This window comes from Vipera berus, assembly GCF_964194415.1.
Source record: "Vipera berus genome assembly, chromosome: 1".
NCBI classification, from domain to species: domain Eukaryota; kingdom Metazoa; phylum Chordata; class Lepidosauria; order Squamata; family Viperidae; genus Vipera; species Vipera berus.
Window position 1 is genome coordinate 77,465,986 of NC_138202.1, and position 19,617 is coordinate 77,485,602.

The following is a 19,617-nucleotide window of genomic DNA, read 5'->3' on the forward strand; positions in this document are numbered from 1 at the left end:
TCACAAATACACTTTTATGGCAACTAATAGTTCTGCCCTCCCTCCCATCTTGAACTGTGCAACACCCTTTTCCTTAAAAGCAATTACTTCTTCAGAGACTCCACTTCTTTCCCTCCAGGCTACTAATTTTTTCATTTGGTGGGAAGAGAAGAGAAAGGAGACATCGATCCTAGAATGCCCCCCCCCCAAAAAAAAGCAGAATCTGGCCAGAGGACCCTCTGTCCCTCAAGTTATGCAACAAGTAGGAAGCTGAAACTGGAATACGGAGGGAGGGAGGAGGCTCCAACTTCCTCGAAGGGGGGGGGGAGGTTTTTTTTTAATCGCCTTTTCTTGGTAAACGTTAAAAAAACAAGGCAGCGGGATGAGGGGGGTGTCAAGAGACGCAAGGAGGGAGCTCTCTGAGTCCGGAGGGGTGGCAGGCAGGGAAAGAAGCTGAGGGACTTACCTGCGTCCGAGGCACCTGCGGGAAGAGATTGAGCGTCGTGGGCCTTTTCGGCCTGTAGGTATCCATGGTTACTGGCGGGGGCTCCTTGATGGGATCAGGCGCCGTCCCTTCTTCGGCGGGCGTCTCCCCAGTGGCATCAATCAGATCAAGCTGAAGCATCTCCGCCTGGAGCCGGCTCGCCTCCCCTCCGCCCACTCCCAAAACGCTACTGGCCTGCAGGTTCAAATGGCTCTGCCAGGATACAAGAGAGGGAGGGAGAGACAATGAATCATGAGACTGGGTCGTGCAAGGAGGCAGAAAGAGAGAGGTCAGCGACTAACGCCGCGTTTCAGCCGCCGCCGCCGCCGCCGCCGCAGAAAGAGCAGCTAAAAGCGAAGGCAGCGGCTGGCAGGAAAAGAAGGCCACTGCGTCGCTCCGGCTCCGCGTAGGACGAAGAGGAGAAGCTGCTACGTTCCCCACCATGTCCAAGCTTCTTCTGGGAAGGCTACTGGCATCGCGGACATCTGTTCGATTCCCCTGCTCCCTCCTATGTAATTGGCATCAATTCAAGGAAACCGAAGCCAAGTTGCTGAACCTGCATCTAGAATGCGGACCAAGGCACACTTAAGGGGAATGCTTCTTCAGCACATCAGTCTCTACAAAAATATTAAATATAAAGGAGGTTTCTTTTTTGCTATATTATGCTAGACTGACTCTGTGTGTGTGTGTGTGTTTGTGTGTGTGTGTGTGCTTGTGTGAGAGCACATGTATACATATTTCTTTTCGAGCAATGGCAGGTTTGTGTTTTTTTATCATTCCCAGCCATGGCACACATGTGCCCTAGCAACATCTCGGGGGTTTTTTTGGCATAGCTGTGATTTGCTATAAGCTTTGCCCCACCTTTTGAGTGAGATTGGTTTAAGTTCTTTTTAACTGCATCAAACAAAGTAATATTTTCTCTTTTATTCTGTACAATACACTAGAGATGTATAAACTTTGTTAAGCTTTATTACTCACTACCTTGGAGATGACTGCAGTGTCCTGAAACAAAAGCAGTAGAGGCAATCCTGAGACTAGCAACAGGGACATCACACATTTCATGCTGGTATAGTTTTCAGCTGAGTCAAGGAAAAGGGGACTAGCACCAACTCAACAGTGGGGAAAAGAGTCATCCAACTTCCTTTATGTCAATATAATAGGAATGAAAAAAGGCATCATATCTCTTTAGCTGTGGCCAAAAGATAAGTGAAGACCTCATCAATCAGTAAGTAGGAAATGGCCATAGGTTTTAGATAATCGTCATAGAGGCAACATAAAACATGTTCTCATGTCTGTTATACTGACCCATCAATAGTGATCCACTTTAGATGACACTAGAAACCCTCAATGGCTATAGCATGATCCAGCGATTGTTGGAGTTACAGGGCTCTTCTTCACAGCCACCTTAATGTGGACTAGAAGACCTCCAAGGTCCCTTCCAACTCTATTCTATTCTAGTAAATTTAATTGGGTGTCAAGTAAATGTCGTGAGGATATATCCTTGATAAACAGTGGGGCACATAAGGGCTGTGGTAAGACATTATTTCTTGATGAGACCATAAAGCCTGCTCATATTACTGTTACATCAGCACAGCACCAAGGAGTTATCTTTTTCCCATTTACACCTAAATATGGTGCAAACATGTTCTGGGAACAAGTCTTTCCAGTTGAGTCCCCATGGCATTGTGTTCGTTTTGTCCCCTGCTCATTAGTAAGATAGTTAAAAGTGACTATTAGCAATATCGCAGCAAAAAAGGAGTTTCTGCCTTAACTTGACCACATGCAGTAGTTACAAAGTATGCAAAATTGAATACATTTGGCCATCCTTTCCATCAGAGGCAAAATTTATTGGTTGGTAGCAAGTGGGATCACAGCAGCACTTACTGACCATTTGAGGTTTTTACAGGCACATTTCTTCCCTCCCCAGCCCCTCATCAGCCTCGTGAAACAATAGTTCGTTGTTATAAAGAAAAGAATAGATAGTGGCCTTTCAGAACTGTGCAAGAGCATTAGAGTCAATCTCTAAACCTCAGTCAGCAATTCTTTAGTGTTTTAACTAGCCCGCCGTGATCTATTTTAAGACTGAAATAGTAATGAAATGATGAGTGCAACCTCACCAATTCATTCATGATTAAAGAAAGGAGGACTTTGAAAACTCGCATTTTCTCCAGAATGGGCCCATTCATACTGTGGTACCAAAATTGACAGATGATTTTGCCACACTTGTAGATAAAGAAAGCAGCCAATCCAGTTGCTTTGTTCATCAAGTGCTGCGCACACAAAATCAGAAGAGACCAATAGAGGCACCACAGGGATCAGCAACAGGGATATGTTTGTTATAGATATTTTAAGTCAGAAGTGAGGAAATATTAAAATATACTTTACATTACTAGGTGCGAAGGTCTCTATGTCCATCTATTATTTTGGTAATGTTCTCACAGCTAGAAACCTGATACACGGACTACAATATTTTTCAAACCAGGGGAAAATGGTTATAGTTGCTTATGTGTTTTGTTATGAATGTTTTAAAAATTGTAAGGATTTTATTGTTTTGTACATGACTATTATAGGAATGGTATGCTTTTTATTCAAGTTTAAATCGCCTGTTCCAGTTTCTTATGAACAAGCATTGTGCTGGCATACATAAGCTTCTTCTGTAACTTAATGTGACTTATAAACTAGAAACTCTACCCTGCTCCAAAAGTTCATGGTTCATATACCACACCAAACAAACCACAATAAAGCATCTCTGGATGGTTTGACTATTTTCCTGGCAGAAGACTATTGTAGAGGATGGAATTCATTCGTGCTGTGACTTGAGCCAGTTTGGTGTAGTGGTTAAGACAACGAGCTAGAAGACCATGCGTTCTAGTCCTGCCTTAGACATATAGCCAGCTGGGTGACCTTAGGCCAGTCACTTTCTCTCAGCCCTAAGAATGAAGCAGTGGCAAAACCATTCTGAAATCTTGTCAAGAAAACTGCAGTGACTTGTATAGGCAGTTGTCAGGAGTCAAGACTGACTTAAAGGCATCCAAAATATATAAGGGTGACTTGAGTACGTGATCTCTTTATTAAAAATTAGACCAATATGCAAGGGAGGTAACATTCAGTAATAAGGAAATGTCATACTGCACCATAAGGAAGGACTGAATCCACATATTGTCTAAAGGATGATTTAATTTCCCAGATTCAGGAGAAATCTTGCATTTAAGTGATCACATAACCTATCAAGTCATCTACTCCTACCCCATGATGGCACAATTCAAAGAGCATTGTGTCCAATATCTATTCTCAGTTTTTCTCAGAAAACATTGAGTATGGTAAACTGATACACATGTAACAGAGAGAGATATTAGGACAAGTTGACTTCTTAATAACTATATTAATTACTATCAGATTATGAGAATTCTAAGGGCTTAGAAGTACAAAAATATAAGAAGCAAGAAATCATAAATGCTCTTCATATCCACTGCTTCCCACAATGTACAGTTACTGTAATCTGCAAAGGCCAATCACCCCCCTTCCTCATTTGCTCTAGTACCAGAAGTGAGTATAATTAAGAGAAAGCGACTATAGTATGTCCCCTACCTACCATAAGCTTAAAAGCTTGAACTTTAATTCTGAAACTTTCCTAATAAAGAGCTGAGGAAAATCCATAGTTAAGGACAAAAAAATATATCCTCTCATGGCACCCTGTATTTGCTGTTTGGGATGGCTGCCTCATTCTGTCCAATTATAAACCATGAGGTTAACAGATGTGGTCAGAAATCTATTTGAAAAAAAATGGTGGGAAAGCCACAATGAATTAAATTATTGCAGTGTATACTAAACATGCAGGCTTATGAGTACCATAACTCATAAACAGCATCTCATTATATTCATATCATGTGAAAGCAATGTCTTCCATTTAGAATCTGACCTATCTAAAAGCAGGTTCAGGTAAAATAAAATATTTATAATAAAATAAAAAGACATTTATTGTATTTTATTTTAGTAACATTTTAGGAGCACTATGTTAGTAGGTATCCTGTGGTCTGAAGAACACTATGATCCAAAGCATGGGGTGATGAAAATGTGAAATCTGTATATGAGACTAAGACATATGTTATTGGCAAGTATATCTTCTGACATTTATGTAACTGGATATAAATTGTAGGAATATATGTATTAGTGTGTTACACTAACATCCCCCCCACCCAATAGTTAACAATTTTAAAGGCATATAATTATTAACCATTTCACAAATTAAAAATCCCAGCAGATGCACATACGTAAAATACACTGATATGTAAAACATCATCTAGCCACAAATCAAATGTCCTCCTATCACCAGTAGGAATTTAGTCACATGTCACATAAATCTCTTCATTAAGCCTGCAAGGAAAAAGTAAATACAGTACTAACATACAAATCAGATACTGATCTATGCTGCCACCTACAGTCATTGCCTATTCCTACATGAGTAGCCTAAACGTACAATGAGTGGTAAAGCTGAAAAAGGTTGAACATGACAAATTGTCTAGACCAGGGGTGTCAAACTCAATTTCATTGAGGGCCGCATCAGCATTGTGGTTGCCCTCAAGGGGCCGGGTGGGTATGGCCAGGGTGGGCATGGCCTACTGGGTGGGCGTGGCTAGAGTGCGTATGGCCTACTGGGTGGGCATGGCAGCTCTACATTGTTCGCATCAAGGGTGCCTATGGGGGCCTGGGCAGGAGTGGGACAGATCTGAGGGTCTCTGGCAGAAGGAGGGTCTCTGGGCCAGGGCCAAGGCAGTGGGGGCTGTTCCCTCACTGTTTCCAGGATGGCTTCGTGGGCCACATGAAAACACTTCGCGGGCCACATCCGGCCCCGGGGCCTTGTGTTTGACATGTCTGGTCTAGACTCTATTAATACAGAATCCAATGCTTAGCAAAATGAAATTGAATCCTCTAAATATTCTGGAAGTGGGAATAGTACATGCTAAATAGTACTTAAAAAACGTTTTTCTGAATGTTTTTCAATAGTGAATTAGAAAGATTTTAGCTAGTAAGAGACAAAAGCCATCCAAAATCCTAAAAGCACAGAGGTGGAAAGATAATAATTAACATGAGTGTATTAAGTTTATATGCTGCCTGATTCTCAATAACTCTCAGCAAATCCAAAAGGTACACTTAGTTATTCATTTTTTTTTTGGGTCAAGCAGAGATATTCCATAGTGGTTCCCTCTTAGCACTTTCCAAATTGCAGAAAACCATAAAAGGTTCCCGAAAAGCAAATATTTCTAAATGATGCAAATAGGTAAGTTAAAAGAATAAGCTTATACGGAATGAAAATCCTTCATGCCATCTAATATGCTCTTTAGTTATTAATGAAGGGACATTTACTGCCCAATATTATCATAGTTCTAAAAAAAGTATTTCAACCATTGATTGCACAGAGAGGAACAAGAAAATTTAAGCCATCTGTACTAAACCTAATATTCCAAATCTTTTCTAATTGTCCCAAATACTTGCAACACCCAGCTTTTAAAAGCACCTTTAGATTCTAAACAAAGCACTGGATTTTTGAAGGCCCAAGATTCACTTGATCACTGTGAATGAGTAGTCATGAGCTTGAAATTATTATTATTGTGGTTTGCACACAGTCAGGTAAAAGTTTAGACTGATTATCATTATTATGATTCATTGCACAGTCAACCAAATGTTTAGACTGGATTTGGACTTTTTTAATCCTTCTATTCTGTCCTTCCTAAGGACTGAGATGGGGAGATGTTATTGTTTCCTAGGGCATTATTTTGGTTCATCACAGAGTCAGATGTTTAGATTGGATTTGGCATTTTTGTCCACCTATTGAAGACTTCACAAGGACTGGGGATAGGCATATGTTGTTGTTTGGTGGTGTTAAAGGTATCATAGCAAAGTGTAAGCTGTTCCAAGTAAAGCTGCCTTTTGTAATTGACTGATGGGGATTGTGTCAATGCCAACAACACTGTGGTGCTACAGTTCTTTGCAAATTGCACCCAACATGACTATTATTATTGGTACTTGCCTTGCTTTCTTTTGCCACAGTCATTTTACTTCTATTTGCAGGTCTTCATATTTCATGATTTTCTTCAGTTCTTTCTATTCTATTCTTCTGTCCCCACGTACTGCTGTGTCTACTATCCAATTTTTTTGGTCTTTCTTATTGACAGTTGTTAACCCTACTGCAGATTGTTTTGGGATCTGGCTTTGCTTACGACTGATTTGTATAACTGACATGGCCAACTTTCTTCTATAAATAAAAATATCCTGTTTTTTGTTTTTTTGGTCTACTCTGTGTTGCAACTTCATCTTGCATGGGAGCTCATTAATCCTAAATCATTGCCATCCACCACCATCTCTTATATATCATGAAGTATATACTGAAAATTTTAATTCATCGTTTTCTTAGCCCACGGGTCGGCAACCCGCGGCTCCGGAGCCGCATGCAGCTCTTTGAGCCGTCTCCTGCGGCTCCCAGTCGCCCGGTGCGCGCGCACCTCTCCGAACGGGCAGAGGTGCACGCGCACCACTCCAAAGGTTTGGAGAGCTGCGCACGCACCTCTCTCGCACCTCCGCCTGAACACCCGTTTGGAGACCTGCTGGTGTTCGGGCAGAGGTGCGGTTTGGAGACCTGCTGGTGCTGGTTTAGAAAGCTGCCGCAGCCCGCAACAACTTTCTAAACTGGCACCAGCAGGTCTCCAAACGGGTGTTCGGGCGGCAGTTTGGAGGTCCCGGGGGTGGCTCCGGTGACGCCCGGGCTGAAGGCGGTGCCACAACCCAGCGCCCGTCACCACGGAGACCCGTCGCCGCTGGTGTGCAGGGGCGTCCACATAAAAAAAAGTGGAACCGCGCGCGTGTATCCACGCACGCACAAAAAACAAAACGTTTTGCGCATGCGCAAAACGTTTTGTTTTATGCGCCTGCACGTGCGTGGATGCACATGCACGGCTCCCACTTTTTTTATGTGTGATGGAACCGGTTCCCAGTGGCTCTTTTGCTTTTTCAGGTTGCCGACCCCTGTCTTAGTCAAATAGCTACTTTCCCTTATTTCATTTACAGCAGTAAATTTCTATAAATTTCTAGTTTCTTAGAGTCATGCATAAAGGAGCCAATGAGTTTGCAGGGCTTTTTTTCTCATAGACCACTCAGAATGGCGTTCCGGCACCTTTTTTTTTGCAAAAAAAAAGTTCCCTCTATTGGCTTTCGAAAGCCTATTGGAGGGGTAAATCTTGGCTCTTTTTTATGACTTCAACTCCCAGAAATCCTGAGCCAGCCATGCTGAGGGGAAAGACAGAGGTTTCCAAGCTGGCTCAGAAATTCTGGGAGTTGAAGTCCTTGAGTCATAAAAGAGCCAAGGTTGCCTACCCAGCACTAGAGGAGGACATTAAAATTATTTAGAAGGTTACTTCTTTAGGAACTAAACTTTTAGAATCTAAAACAGCTAATTCAAAAAAGCCAACAGGAAAGAACTTCACATTTTTCATCTGCTTCTGTCTTTTGGAAGGTAAAATTAGATAACAAAATAATCTATTTCCTATGTTAACATCTCTGCAATGAAATTAATAAAGGTAACAGGAAAGAAATGAGAAACATTTTTCTCAAGGTAATATGTCTAATTTAGCTGATGCTAGAAAAAAATAGTATCTTTTGTAAATACTCTTGAAAACTGTTTTGAATCTATAACCATCTATTACAACTAAACCACTTTAAATTAAACAATTCTTAAGAATGAAATATTCTTAATTTGGACTTTACTTTTACTGTTTGGACTGTTGTGTGTTTTGAAAAATAGATTATTTAGAATCTAGTTATGTTGCACTTCAGTCTTTAAATAATTAACCTAGTATATACATAACAACAGGGACGTGGTGGCTCAGTGGGTTAGGATGCTGAGCTTGTCGATCAGAAGGTCAGCAGTTTGGGGCGTAACAGAGTGAGCGCCTGTTACTCGTCCCAGCTTCTGCCAACTTAGCAGTTCGAAAGCATGTAAAAATGCAAGTAGAAAAATAGGGACCACTATGGTGGGAAGGTAACAGTGTTCCGTGCACCTTTGGCATCTAGTCATGCCGGCCACATGACCACGGAGATGTCCTCGGACAAGCGCTGGCTCTTCGGCTTTGAAACGGAGATGAGCACCGGCCCCTAGAGTTGGAAACGACTAGCACGCATGTGCGGGGGAACCTTTACCTTTAACTTGTATACATAACAATATATGATGTTTTCCATGGTGAGCTTAACATCAATAACAACATTTATTAAAAAGGCTAAAATAATTTCTGGTGGTATTATCTGTACATTAAAATTTTGTTTAGTCACAATCTTTCACTTTTCACATTCTGTACAAGCAATGGTCAAGTATCCTAGCAAAAGATGTTACATATGTGCATAAGCATAGTCAGTAGCATATGCCTTTTTAAAAATATCAAACATGCAAAGAAACAAAAATAAGTCCAAAATATCTGTATTACGTCCAGAAATGCCAACTTTGCAACCAATATTTCTCATCCATAACTATGGCACCCTAAGGATACCTGCATACATGCAAATGCTTCTCTGTGATCAGTAACGCAGTAGGGGTTGCTTTTTCCTTCCAGTAAGAGATTGCTGGGAAATACCAAACATGGCATTGAGAATTCCAATGTTTGTTACAAATTTTTCTCAATGTGGTTGGAAAGAGGCCTAGAAATGCCAGCACAAATACATCACACTTGCTGAACGTGCACACTTGTTCACACACTCACTTACTGCCCTGATGCTTCCAAACACCATTTGCTCATTCACTCACTCACTTACTGCCCCATCGCTTCCAAGCGCTTCCAAACGCCACTTGCTCGCTCACTCACTTACTGCATTTGGAAGCAACGGGGCAGTAAGTGAACGAGTGCCGGTGCCGGAGGCCATCAGCTGTTTGGCGCCGGAGACCACTGCCACGAGGAACACAGCTCTGGGTTGGGGTTCGGAGCAGCTCCGGGTGGGGGCTCAGCACGGGCCGCAGGGTGGCAACTGCAGGGAGGGGAATCTCCACGGTGGCTGTGGGGAGGGGAATCCCCACGGCATGTGGCTTTGAGCCGCAAAGGATGGGTGGCGACACCGTAGCAAGACACCGGCATCGCTCCCAGTGACAGCACCTCTGAGTTCCGGCACCTTTTTTTTTTTTAGAAAAAAAGCCCTGTGAGTTTGTATTATGTTGTCAGCTCACATAGCTGCTCCTTCACATAATATGCAATAGATAGGAGTAGGAATAATTGCCTCTGTCAAGCATATTTCATGAACATTTAGCTTTGCCTAAGAACAAGGAATTTGGAAGATTTCCAACTGGACCTTTCTGATCAAGCATTGGCACATTTCATTTATTTATTTTACAATATTTTATACTCTTCCAATAAATACAAACTCTGGGGGGTTCACAATACAGAAGCTGAGCCTCTTCTAGCCCATACTAAAACAGATGGTTATTTAAAACTACTCAGTATGAGGCAGATTAGGTTTTACGGTCTTCTGAATTAAGAATAGGGTAGGAGCCAGGTATACAGTATCTCTGGGAGCAATATATTCCACAATGTGAAAGCTAGATGAAGGATCCTCATTGGAGCTATGAGTGTCCATGAGGTGCCGATTACAAAATCATTGGCTTCTATAGACACATTGGAGGAAAACCCATTGCAGATGTTCATATTTAGTAGGATAATACCATATTGATTTCTTTTCCACCCACTTAATTGGCCAGGGATTCACTATTACTGATTCAGGACTAAGCTTTCTAAGAAAGAACAAGTAGATAGTCCACATTATAAGATATAATTATTTTGTCTTTTGTCACTGTAAACCTTAGATTCTTGCTGTCTTATCTGTTTATATCAGGGATCTTCAAATTTGGCCCTTTTATGACTTGTGGACTTCAACTCCCAGAATTCTTCAGCCAGCATGAAGACCCCTGGTTTATATGAATATTTTAGACCAGCTTTCAGGCAGTGAAATTTATTAGTAGTACATATTGTTAGTAGGCACCTGCTCACTCACTCTCATGTTAGCCTCCCAAAGTGGGAAGTACTATTTTCTTACTTATATATTAATGGATGAAAAATTATGATTCATTTCTATTTACAGTGCAACACTTCATGTTTCTTAGCTGTACCTAGTAATTCTTTCTCTACATTTTTTACCACCACCACCCCAATATATTTTATTGTATTGTATTTTATTGTAACTAGCCAGAAAATATTTCTTAGAAAATCCATTGACTCTACACTCCTTTCCTTTAATTATTCTTCAGGGAGCATGCAGGGATCCAGATTCAGAGCAAATACTATAGCTTCCAGTTCCCTAGGAACAGAGGGAGGCCTTTGATGATCATCTCAATAACTTGCAGTATCAGAAGAAAGAAACTTGATCCCCAATAGCAAAAATAATTCTGTCCATTAGCAATTGGGACATGTGGAACCAGATTAGTTATGGAAATCACAGTTTCAAAACTGTTTTGCTAGGTATATAAAACTGGACTAGGTGTGTGTATCCCAGTTTAATGTATAATGTATGTATGTATGTATGTATGTATGTATGTATGTATGTATGTATATAGAATGTGTGTACGTGTGGTACATATGTGTATGGATAGATATATACTTTCTTTTGAGAGCAGGTAACAGAATTTCATTTTTAATGTGGGCCAGTGTGCTAATAGTAAAAAATAACAATAAAGGTTGTCTGTCTGTCCATCCGTCTGTCCGTCCATCCATCCATCCATCCATCTGGGCTAATATCTTTGCAAAACATTTCTTTTCCAATAGTGTTCTTTTATCTTATGCTACAACTCCTATCCTATGTCTCCAGTCTTTTTCATTATTTCTGACATATATAGGGACACACATTATACCTGGGTGCTCTTCACAATGAACAAATACCAATTCTAATTTTATAGTGTATGTATTTTTCAATTCTTAACAAGATGTACAGATTTACATTCAACACAGAGGATATTTTTTACTTGCTCTTTTGCTCTTATGAAGACATTTATCAAAAAGAAAAATACATTTGTTAACTCCAGATATCAATGAATAGCAGTCTGAGAGGTTTTCAGATTTTTTTTAAGTCTGGGGAATCTCCTTGTTAAAATAAACATTTCCCAGAACCCTTGATCAAGAGGCAATGCTTTAGTACAGGGTGTTAAACTGGTGGCCCGTGGGCCGGATGCGTCATGTGCAGGCCATGCCCACCCCAGCTCCACAAAGGCAAAAAACATTGTGATACGTCACACGAGGTGATCAAGTTTGACACCATTGCTTTAGTGTTAAAAAAATGTGTTAAAATGATTCCTCCCCCCCCTTTTTGTCTCTCATAGAACCTCATTGGCTTCTCAAGTTGAAAAAGCTTGCTCTATTTGACTAGAATCATCCTAAGCACCTTGCATTTTAAAAATTAATCACATTTACCTGACAACATGTAACATGCTTTACAGTGTCACTGTGCACCTTCTACTTCAAACAGATTCAGTGTGGGTTTAATTAAGTCAGAGTGAAGTGGATCTTACCATACTAAAATGGTAATAATAAAAAAAATGATATTTTACTAGTAAAACAGCTGGTAAGGGACAGTTTGGAGTGCTTTTTTGCCTCCCTGGCCTCACAAGAGGTAAGCAACATTTGTACTCCTGCAGGCCACATCTGATGCCTATTCAGAGAGACAGATAAACACACATGCATAAATCATCTCCCAGTGTAACTGCTTAAGACTTCCATTAGTAGTGAGGAAACAACAATCTATGTCATGATGCTCAACTAAAGACCTGAGTAATTGGTGGCGAGGGACAAATAGCCAGAACTCCACAGTCAGCAAGAATAAGGGGCAAGAATCTAGCTCTCTCTTCACAGGTGCTCTGAGACAATAACAGAAACTGTATAATTGTTGCAGATCTGCTGCATTGTCCACTCATCTAGTCCTTTAGAAATCAACTGCTTTTATTTTATTTTGCAGCAGGGCATAGGATTTCATATTTATTTTTGTTACTCTGCAGCTTAAAAGTGTCAGCATAAACAATCCTCAACTTACTCTAAGAGTAGCACAACTATTTATTCTATCCAAGTAAAAAGAAATGTTGTATATTGTAACAGCATCTCAAAGATTTGCACTCCACTCACATATAATTATAAGGATGTAAAACTTCCAAAGAGTTTTTCATAATTGTCTGCAAATAAGATGCCTAATTAATCTTTTAGTTTTGAATAAATGGTCTCAACCTTTTACAAAGTTATTTGAAACCAGTTTTTATTGTACAGTGCAAGTTCTATATTTAATGACTATAGATTTTTTTTATTATTCCCAACCTTCACATATTATGTGATGCCTTTCAGAGGAAATTTTTCTTTCTTTATAAGAAAAGACATTAATTCCATGTTAATATTTTTCTTTTATATCATAAGGATTTTTTCATATGTGTATAAAGTTCTTTCTCATCTTTTAAGCACAATTTTAATACATGTTTGCAACTTTGGTGATCAATATATTTTTACGTTTGGTGTTCTGGTTCTCATCAAAAGATATTATCACTGAAGTCACTTTTTTGAATGACTTTTCATCTCTTCTATAAAGTATGCCTTTATTCTTCTTTGTGTGTCTTTTTATGGTTGATCTCAAAACAATATAGCTTTTTCATTATTGTTCACTGCCAGAGTCAATTGGATTGAGATGGGCAGCTATAAAAATCAAATAGCTACCATGTTTCTAATAGTGAAATCCATACTTGTTAATTGGAAGTTCATCTTTTTTCCCCACTGGGCTTGAAATGTTCACTGTATCACTTGTAAAAATATACTTTCTTGACAACAGGAAAAACTTGGAAACTTTTATTTAGTTCTTCAGTTCTTTTAAAATAAAACATTTAGGCTGACCTTCTTTTGTCAATGAGGTACCAGAAAATTCACACATTTTTCCTTCTAAAATTTCTTTATTATGGGTCACATTCATATTTTGAAATCTAAATATTCCGATAACAGCAAGGCTAATTAGAATGGCCGAGAGCCTAAAATAAAAACTACTTTTGGGTTTCATAGAATACAGAGTTCCTTCTTTTTAAGGGCTTAATGGAATGGTAATATATGTGCCTTATGGATTGCGCGCTGGTTTACATGAGACTTTTTTTTTCAATGCCACTAAGATTTCTTTTTCATGCAATGTTAATATGTGCATTTCTCTAGTTCTTAAGTCAGCAGAAGATATAACCAGTATAATTTGTTCTATCCTGACAGCTAAAATCTAATCTGCCTAAACAATGAGGCTTGCAAATAATTCTGCATGGCTTTACAGTACTTAAGAACAATATAAAGGCAGTGATTAGTAGATTTGTCTGGCTTCAGCTTCCCTCCCACCCAGCTAAAAATAATAACATCAGATAGGTGATGTTAGGGAGAAATCTTTTAAATAAAAACATTTGGCTTGAATCCTTGCAAGTATAATATTGGAAATTAGCCATGGGCAATAGTCAGTCACCACTTCTATGTTTTCTAGGAATATGAAGCATAGATATGAAAAACATGTGAGGCACACATCCTAAGTACCGTATATACTTGAGTATAAGCCGACTCGAATATAAGCCGAGACCCCTAATTTTACCCCCCAAAATTGGAAAAAGTTAGTGACTCGAGTATAAGCCGAGGCTGGGAAATGCAGCAGCTCACCTTATGCTCCTCTCCAGAGATCTTCCCTCAGCAGCGGCCGGCAAAGTAGCTCGCACGCGAAACAAGCCTGGCAGAGGAGCCGGAGCGGCGAGCAGAGGCGCCCGGCCCAGATCCTGCAAGGCCCGGCCGAGACGCGCCCCCAGCAGCGGAGCTGCTCCGGCTCCTCTGCCGGGCTTGTTTTGCATGTGAGCTACTTTGCCTGACGCTGCTGGGGGTCGCGTCTCGGCCGGGGCCTTGCAGGATCCGGCCCGGGCACCTCAGCTCGCCCTCAGCAGCACCTGGCCCAGAATCACATGCGAAACAAGCCCGGCAGAGGAGCCGGAGCGGCGAGCAGAGGCGCCCGGCCCAGATCCTGCAAGGCCCGGCCGAGACGCGCCCCCAGCAGCGGAGCTGCTCCGGCTCCTCTGCCGGGCTTGTTTTGCATGTGAGCTACTTTGCCTGACGCTGAGAAGACCCGCTTGGGCACTCGGGTTGGTGTCAGTCTCCGCAGGCCCTTCTCCCCACGGCAGGGAAGGGCAGGGCAGAGACTTGCTCTCCCTTCTGACGGCCCTGAAGAGAAATGAAGGGCTTGCAAACTCCCCGCGAGAAGCTGGGCGAAGCGCGCGGCTGGGCGAGTGTGTGCCTGCGCACGTATTTACGAAAGAAACGCTCCGATAGTTCTTCTTTCTCCGCCCCCTTGGGGGGAACTCTAGCGACTGCTGTAGCCGCGCTTCTCTTCTCGGCTCCGAAAATAGGGATTTCTACTCTCTCTCTCTCTCTCTCTCCCCTCCCCACCCCGCATTCTTCTGCCTCTTCGATTGCGACAATAAAAGGGCGAAGGGTGCGCTGGTTTCTTCCTCCTTCCTCCCCCCTCCCCTCCCCTCCCCGATTGTCAGGTGTGGCTTCGACTTTAGTTTTTGCCTACGGTGCTAGGGAGTTGCCAGTGGTGGGATCGTTTTCGGAGTTGTGTGCTTGGCCCAGAGGTGCAAACAAAATGTTTGGAAAAAGGGGGGTGAGGTGGGGTGGGGTGGGGTGGAGGAAGCAGTTTGCGAAGCAGCCGAAATGGGGGTATATAGAGGATGGGAGGTTCCCACCGAGAGAGCCAGCAGAGTTGTTGTCAAAGCGCGTCACACGCCTTTCCAACCACCAGAGAAGGGAGGAATAAGAAAGAAACACACACACACACACACACACACACACACACACACCAGGAAATCGAGAGCGCAGCCTTAAGTTAAAGGTGGCGGACGGGCCCGAGAAAAAAGGCTGCAAAACTCCAATCTTTTAAAGCGTGCGGTGTTGTTGTGTGTTTTTTTCCTCCCCCCGAAAGTGAACGGCAGCTTTTCGTACTAGTGTATTTGTACTGCCGCGAGTGACAACTGACAAAGCTTGCCGGTGTGATCTTGATTTTGGAACTGATGAAGTCTGTTAACTAATTGATTGGCACTCCGGTCGCTCATCGCCGTGAAACTAGACCTTGTTTTTGGTTTTTTTTTTGTACTTTGGGCTGATCAAATGGAATAAATGGAATAAATAAAAACACTGGCATGTCAAGACACCAGCACAAAGACCAAGGTACAAGCAGCTCTCCTTCAGTCATTATTGAAACATTTGATCAGCCCAACTTCTTCTTCTTATTATTATTATTATTAAATCTGTTTTTTAACCAAGCGTGACTTCACTGAGCTGAATAGTGCAGGGTTGCCTGCGTGTTTGCTTGTTCCGGGTAGAAAAAACGCTGTCGACCCCGGCATCTTTTGCGGGGAGGGGTGAGGTGGGGTGGGGTGGGGTGGAGGAAGCAGTTTGCGAAGCAGCCGAAATGGGGGTATATAGAGGATGGGAGGTTCCCACCGAGAGAGCCAGCAGAGTTGTTGTCGAAGCGCGTCACACGCCTTTCCAACCACCAGAGAAGGGAGGAATAAGAAACACACACACACACACACACACACACACACACACACCAGGAAATCGAGAGCACAGCCTTAAGTTAAAGGTGGCGGATGGGCCCGAGAAAAAAGGCTGCAAAACTCCAATCTTTTAAAGCGTGCGGTGTTGTTGTGTTTTTTTTTCCTCCCCCCGAAAGTGAACGGCAGCTTTCCGTACTAGTGTATTTGTACTGCCGCGAGTGACAACTGACAAAGCTTGCCGGTGTGATCTTGATTTTGGAACTGATGAAGTCTGTTAACTAATTGATTGGCACTCCGGTCGCTCATCGCCGTGAAACTAGACCTTGTTTTTGGTTTTTTTTTTGTACTTTGGGCTGATCAAATGGAATAAATGGAATAAATAAAAACACTGGCATGTCAAGACACCAGCACAAAGACCAAGGTACAAGCAGCTCTCCTTCAGTCATTATTGAAACATTTGATCAGCCCAACTTCTTCTTCTTCTTATTATTATTATTAAATCTGTTTTTTAACCAAGCGTGACTTCACTGAGCTGAATAGTGCAGGGTTGCCTGCGTGTTTGCTTGTTCCGGGTAGAAAAAACGCTGTCGACCCCGGCATCTTTTGCGGGGAGGGGTGAGGTGGGGTGGGGTGGAGGAAGCAGTTTGCGAAGCAGCCGAAATGGGGGTATATAGAGGATGGGAGGTTCCCACCGAGAGAGCCAGCAGAGTTGTTGTCAAAGCGCGTCACACGCCTTTCCAACCACCAGAGAAGGGAGGAATAAGAAAGAAACACACACACACACACACACACACACACACCAGGAAATCGAGGAAGCTTGCGTAAGATCTGAAGGAGACACGATCGTGGGAAAGGCACCGAGCGTGCCGTGGAAAAAAAAGAAAGGGTGGACTTGGGCTCGGCTGGTTTCGCAACGGGAAATGGGAAATCCCCGCAAAAGATGCCGGGGTCGACAGCGTTTTTTCTACCCGGAACAAGCAAACGCTGCCCCAAAACTGGGGCGTTTCAAGCCATGGCTCCTCCGGCAACAGTCGCTTAAGCTGCAGTTCATCCGGTTCCCCCAGCCTTTCCAAATATTCCAGGCTGGAGCATTCACTCCCTCCGCAGTTCCTCCAGCCATTACGAGCCGTTTCTGGTTAAGTTCAAACAAATACAAGCAGATTCAAGCCGTGGCTCTTTCCGCCCCGAAAATCAGCTGATCGGGCGTTTCAAGCCGCGGCGTTTCAAAACGGCCACAATCTCCCGGCAAGACCTCCTCTGCAGTTCCTCCAGCCATTACAAAGCAACTCTGGTCAAATTCAGGCCGTTTCGGTCTAATTCAGGCAGATGCAAACAGATTCAAGCCGCGGCTCTTCCACCCGAAAATCAGCTGATCGGGCGTTTCAAGACGCGGCGTTTCAAAACGGCTACAATCTCCCGGCCAGACCTCCAGCTGCCTCTCGCCGATATGGAGGGCACCAACGCCCCCAAAAACAGGGACGACAAAGCAGTCTAGTCATCCAGCCATAACGTGGAGGCATTATGCACTCCAAGGGTGCCCCCAAGACCACCAAACCACACCAAACTCACGGAGCTCACGGAGCTCAGCTCGACACGTCCGCCATCTTAGTTGAGCCTGTTAACAGACTTCATCAGTTCCAAAATCAAGATCACACCGGCAAGCTTTGTCAGTTGTCACTCGCGGCAGTACAAATACACTAGTACGGAAAGCTGCCGTTCACTTTCGGGGGGAGGAAAAAAAACACAACAACACCGCACGCTTTAAAAGATTGGAGTTTTGCAGCCTTTTTTCTCGGGCCCGTCCGCCACCTTTAACTTAAGGCTGCGCTCTCGATTTCCTGGTGTGTGTGTGTGTGTGTGTGTGTGTGTGTGTGTGTCAGACCCACGGGAATGGCTGGTAGGGAAGCGGCATTCCGGCATTCCCCCCCTTCCTGTGTGTCGAGCCCACGGGGCTTGACACACAGAGAAACGCAAATGCCGGACTGCCGCCACCTTTACTAGCCATTCCTGCGGGTCTGACACACACACACACACACACACGCACGAGGGGGAGAAACAACGCTGGACTGCCGCCACCTCTGCCAGCCCTGCAAGCCTCTGCCACCCCGGCGTTGGTGGTCGAGCTCTTCGGAGCCGGCAGAGAATCTCCCGCAGGAGGAGGTCGCGGCTTTCTCTCTTGCTTCGGACTGCAAGGATTTAAACTCCAGGAACAAATCCCGATGGAAGTTTTTTTTAAAAAAAATACTCCTCCGGGTCGGACAGGGGACCCAGGCTGAGGTCTAGGGGTAGTGGGGGGGGGCTCGCGGACATAGATGGGCTCAAGTGGAAGCCAAGCAGCCCTCCCGAATCTGGGCTTCTGGACGGAGCAGCCGGTGGTGCGTTTCAAAAAGCAGAAAAGTTGGATTTTGAACATTTCAGCAGCGCATCTGCACCCGCTGCTTTTAGAAAGTACGAGGACCGGCAACTCCACTTCTCGGCTGATGCAGCGGGAGGCCCAGCCTCTCTTCAAACTCAGCGCCCGTGGCGGGGCTGGATCCGCCACCCGAAAGACTCTCGGGTGGCGCTTCCACGACGCAGTCGAAGCGCTTCGCTCCGCACACGGAAGGAAAAAGGTCGGCCCTCCAGCCGCGACCCGTCCGGCGGGCGCTCCTGCTTTGCGGCTCTCGAGGTCGCTGCCGGGAAGCCTCCGCAGTCGTGGAGGAGCGAAAGGCAGTGGCGGCACCTCCCCACGGCGGAGGCTCCCCGGCGTGTCCCTGCACCGGTCTCCCCCGCCGGCCGTGGGTCAAGCAGGCTACGCTTCCCCGGGTGCTGCAACGGCACCTGTCCTCCCCCGCGAGTCTTCACTACCTGGCCCCTGCAGAATCGCGGCGGCGCCCCTGGAGAAGCCTACCCCGAGGCTGCGGCCGATTTTTCCTTCTCCAGGCCTCTGCCACCCGTTTCTGTCTGACACACACACACACACACGCACGCACGCACGAGGGGGAGAAACAACGCTCTGGGCGGCAGATGCCTGGAGAAGGAAAAATCGGCCGCAGCCTCGGGGTAGGCTTCTCCGGGGGCGCCGCCACGATTCTGCAGGGGCCAGGTAGTGAAGACTCGCGGGGGAGGATGGGTGCCGTTGCAGCGCCTGGGGAAGCGTAGCCTGCTTGACCCACGGCCTCCCGAGTTGCCGGTCCTCGTACTTTCTAAAAGCAGCGGGTGCAGATGCGCTGCTGAAATGTTCAAAATCCAACTTTTCTGCTTTTTGAAACGCACCACCGGCTGCTCCGTCCAGAAGCCCAGATTCGGGAGGGCTGCTTGGCTTCCACTTGAGCCCATCTATGTCCGCGAGCCCCCCCCCCACTACCCCTAGACCTCAGCCTGGGTCCACTGTCCGACCTGGAGGAGTATTTTTTTAAAAAAAACTTCCATCGGGATTTGTTCCTGGAGTTTAAATCCTTGCAGTCCGAAGCAAGAGAGAAAGCCGCGACCTCCTCCTGCGGGAGATTCTCTGCCGGCTCCGAAGAGCTCGACCACCAACGCCGGGGCGGCAGAGGCTTGCAGGGCTGGCAGAGGTGGCGGCAGTCCAGCGTTGTTTCTCCCCCTCGTGCGTGTG

General features: G+C 44.3%; 1 protein-coding gene across 2 annotated transcripts in view; it reads right to left on the reverse strand.

Moving 5' to 3' along the window:
* The window catches only part of MAPK8IP1 (mitogen-activated protein kinase 8 interacting protein 1), a 72,352-nt gene that overhangs the window by 24,108 nt on the left and 28,627 nt on the right, over nucleotides 1-19,617 (reverse strand). For both annotated transcript variants that reach the window (XM_081325211.1, XM_081325212.1), the window contains exon 3: nucleotides 446-676. In XM_081325211.1, coding sequence (XP_081181337.1) covers nucleotides 446-676 — 231 coding nt within the window. The remainder of the gene's footprint in view (nucleotides 1-445; nucleotides 677-19,617) is intronic.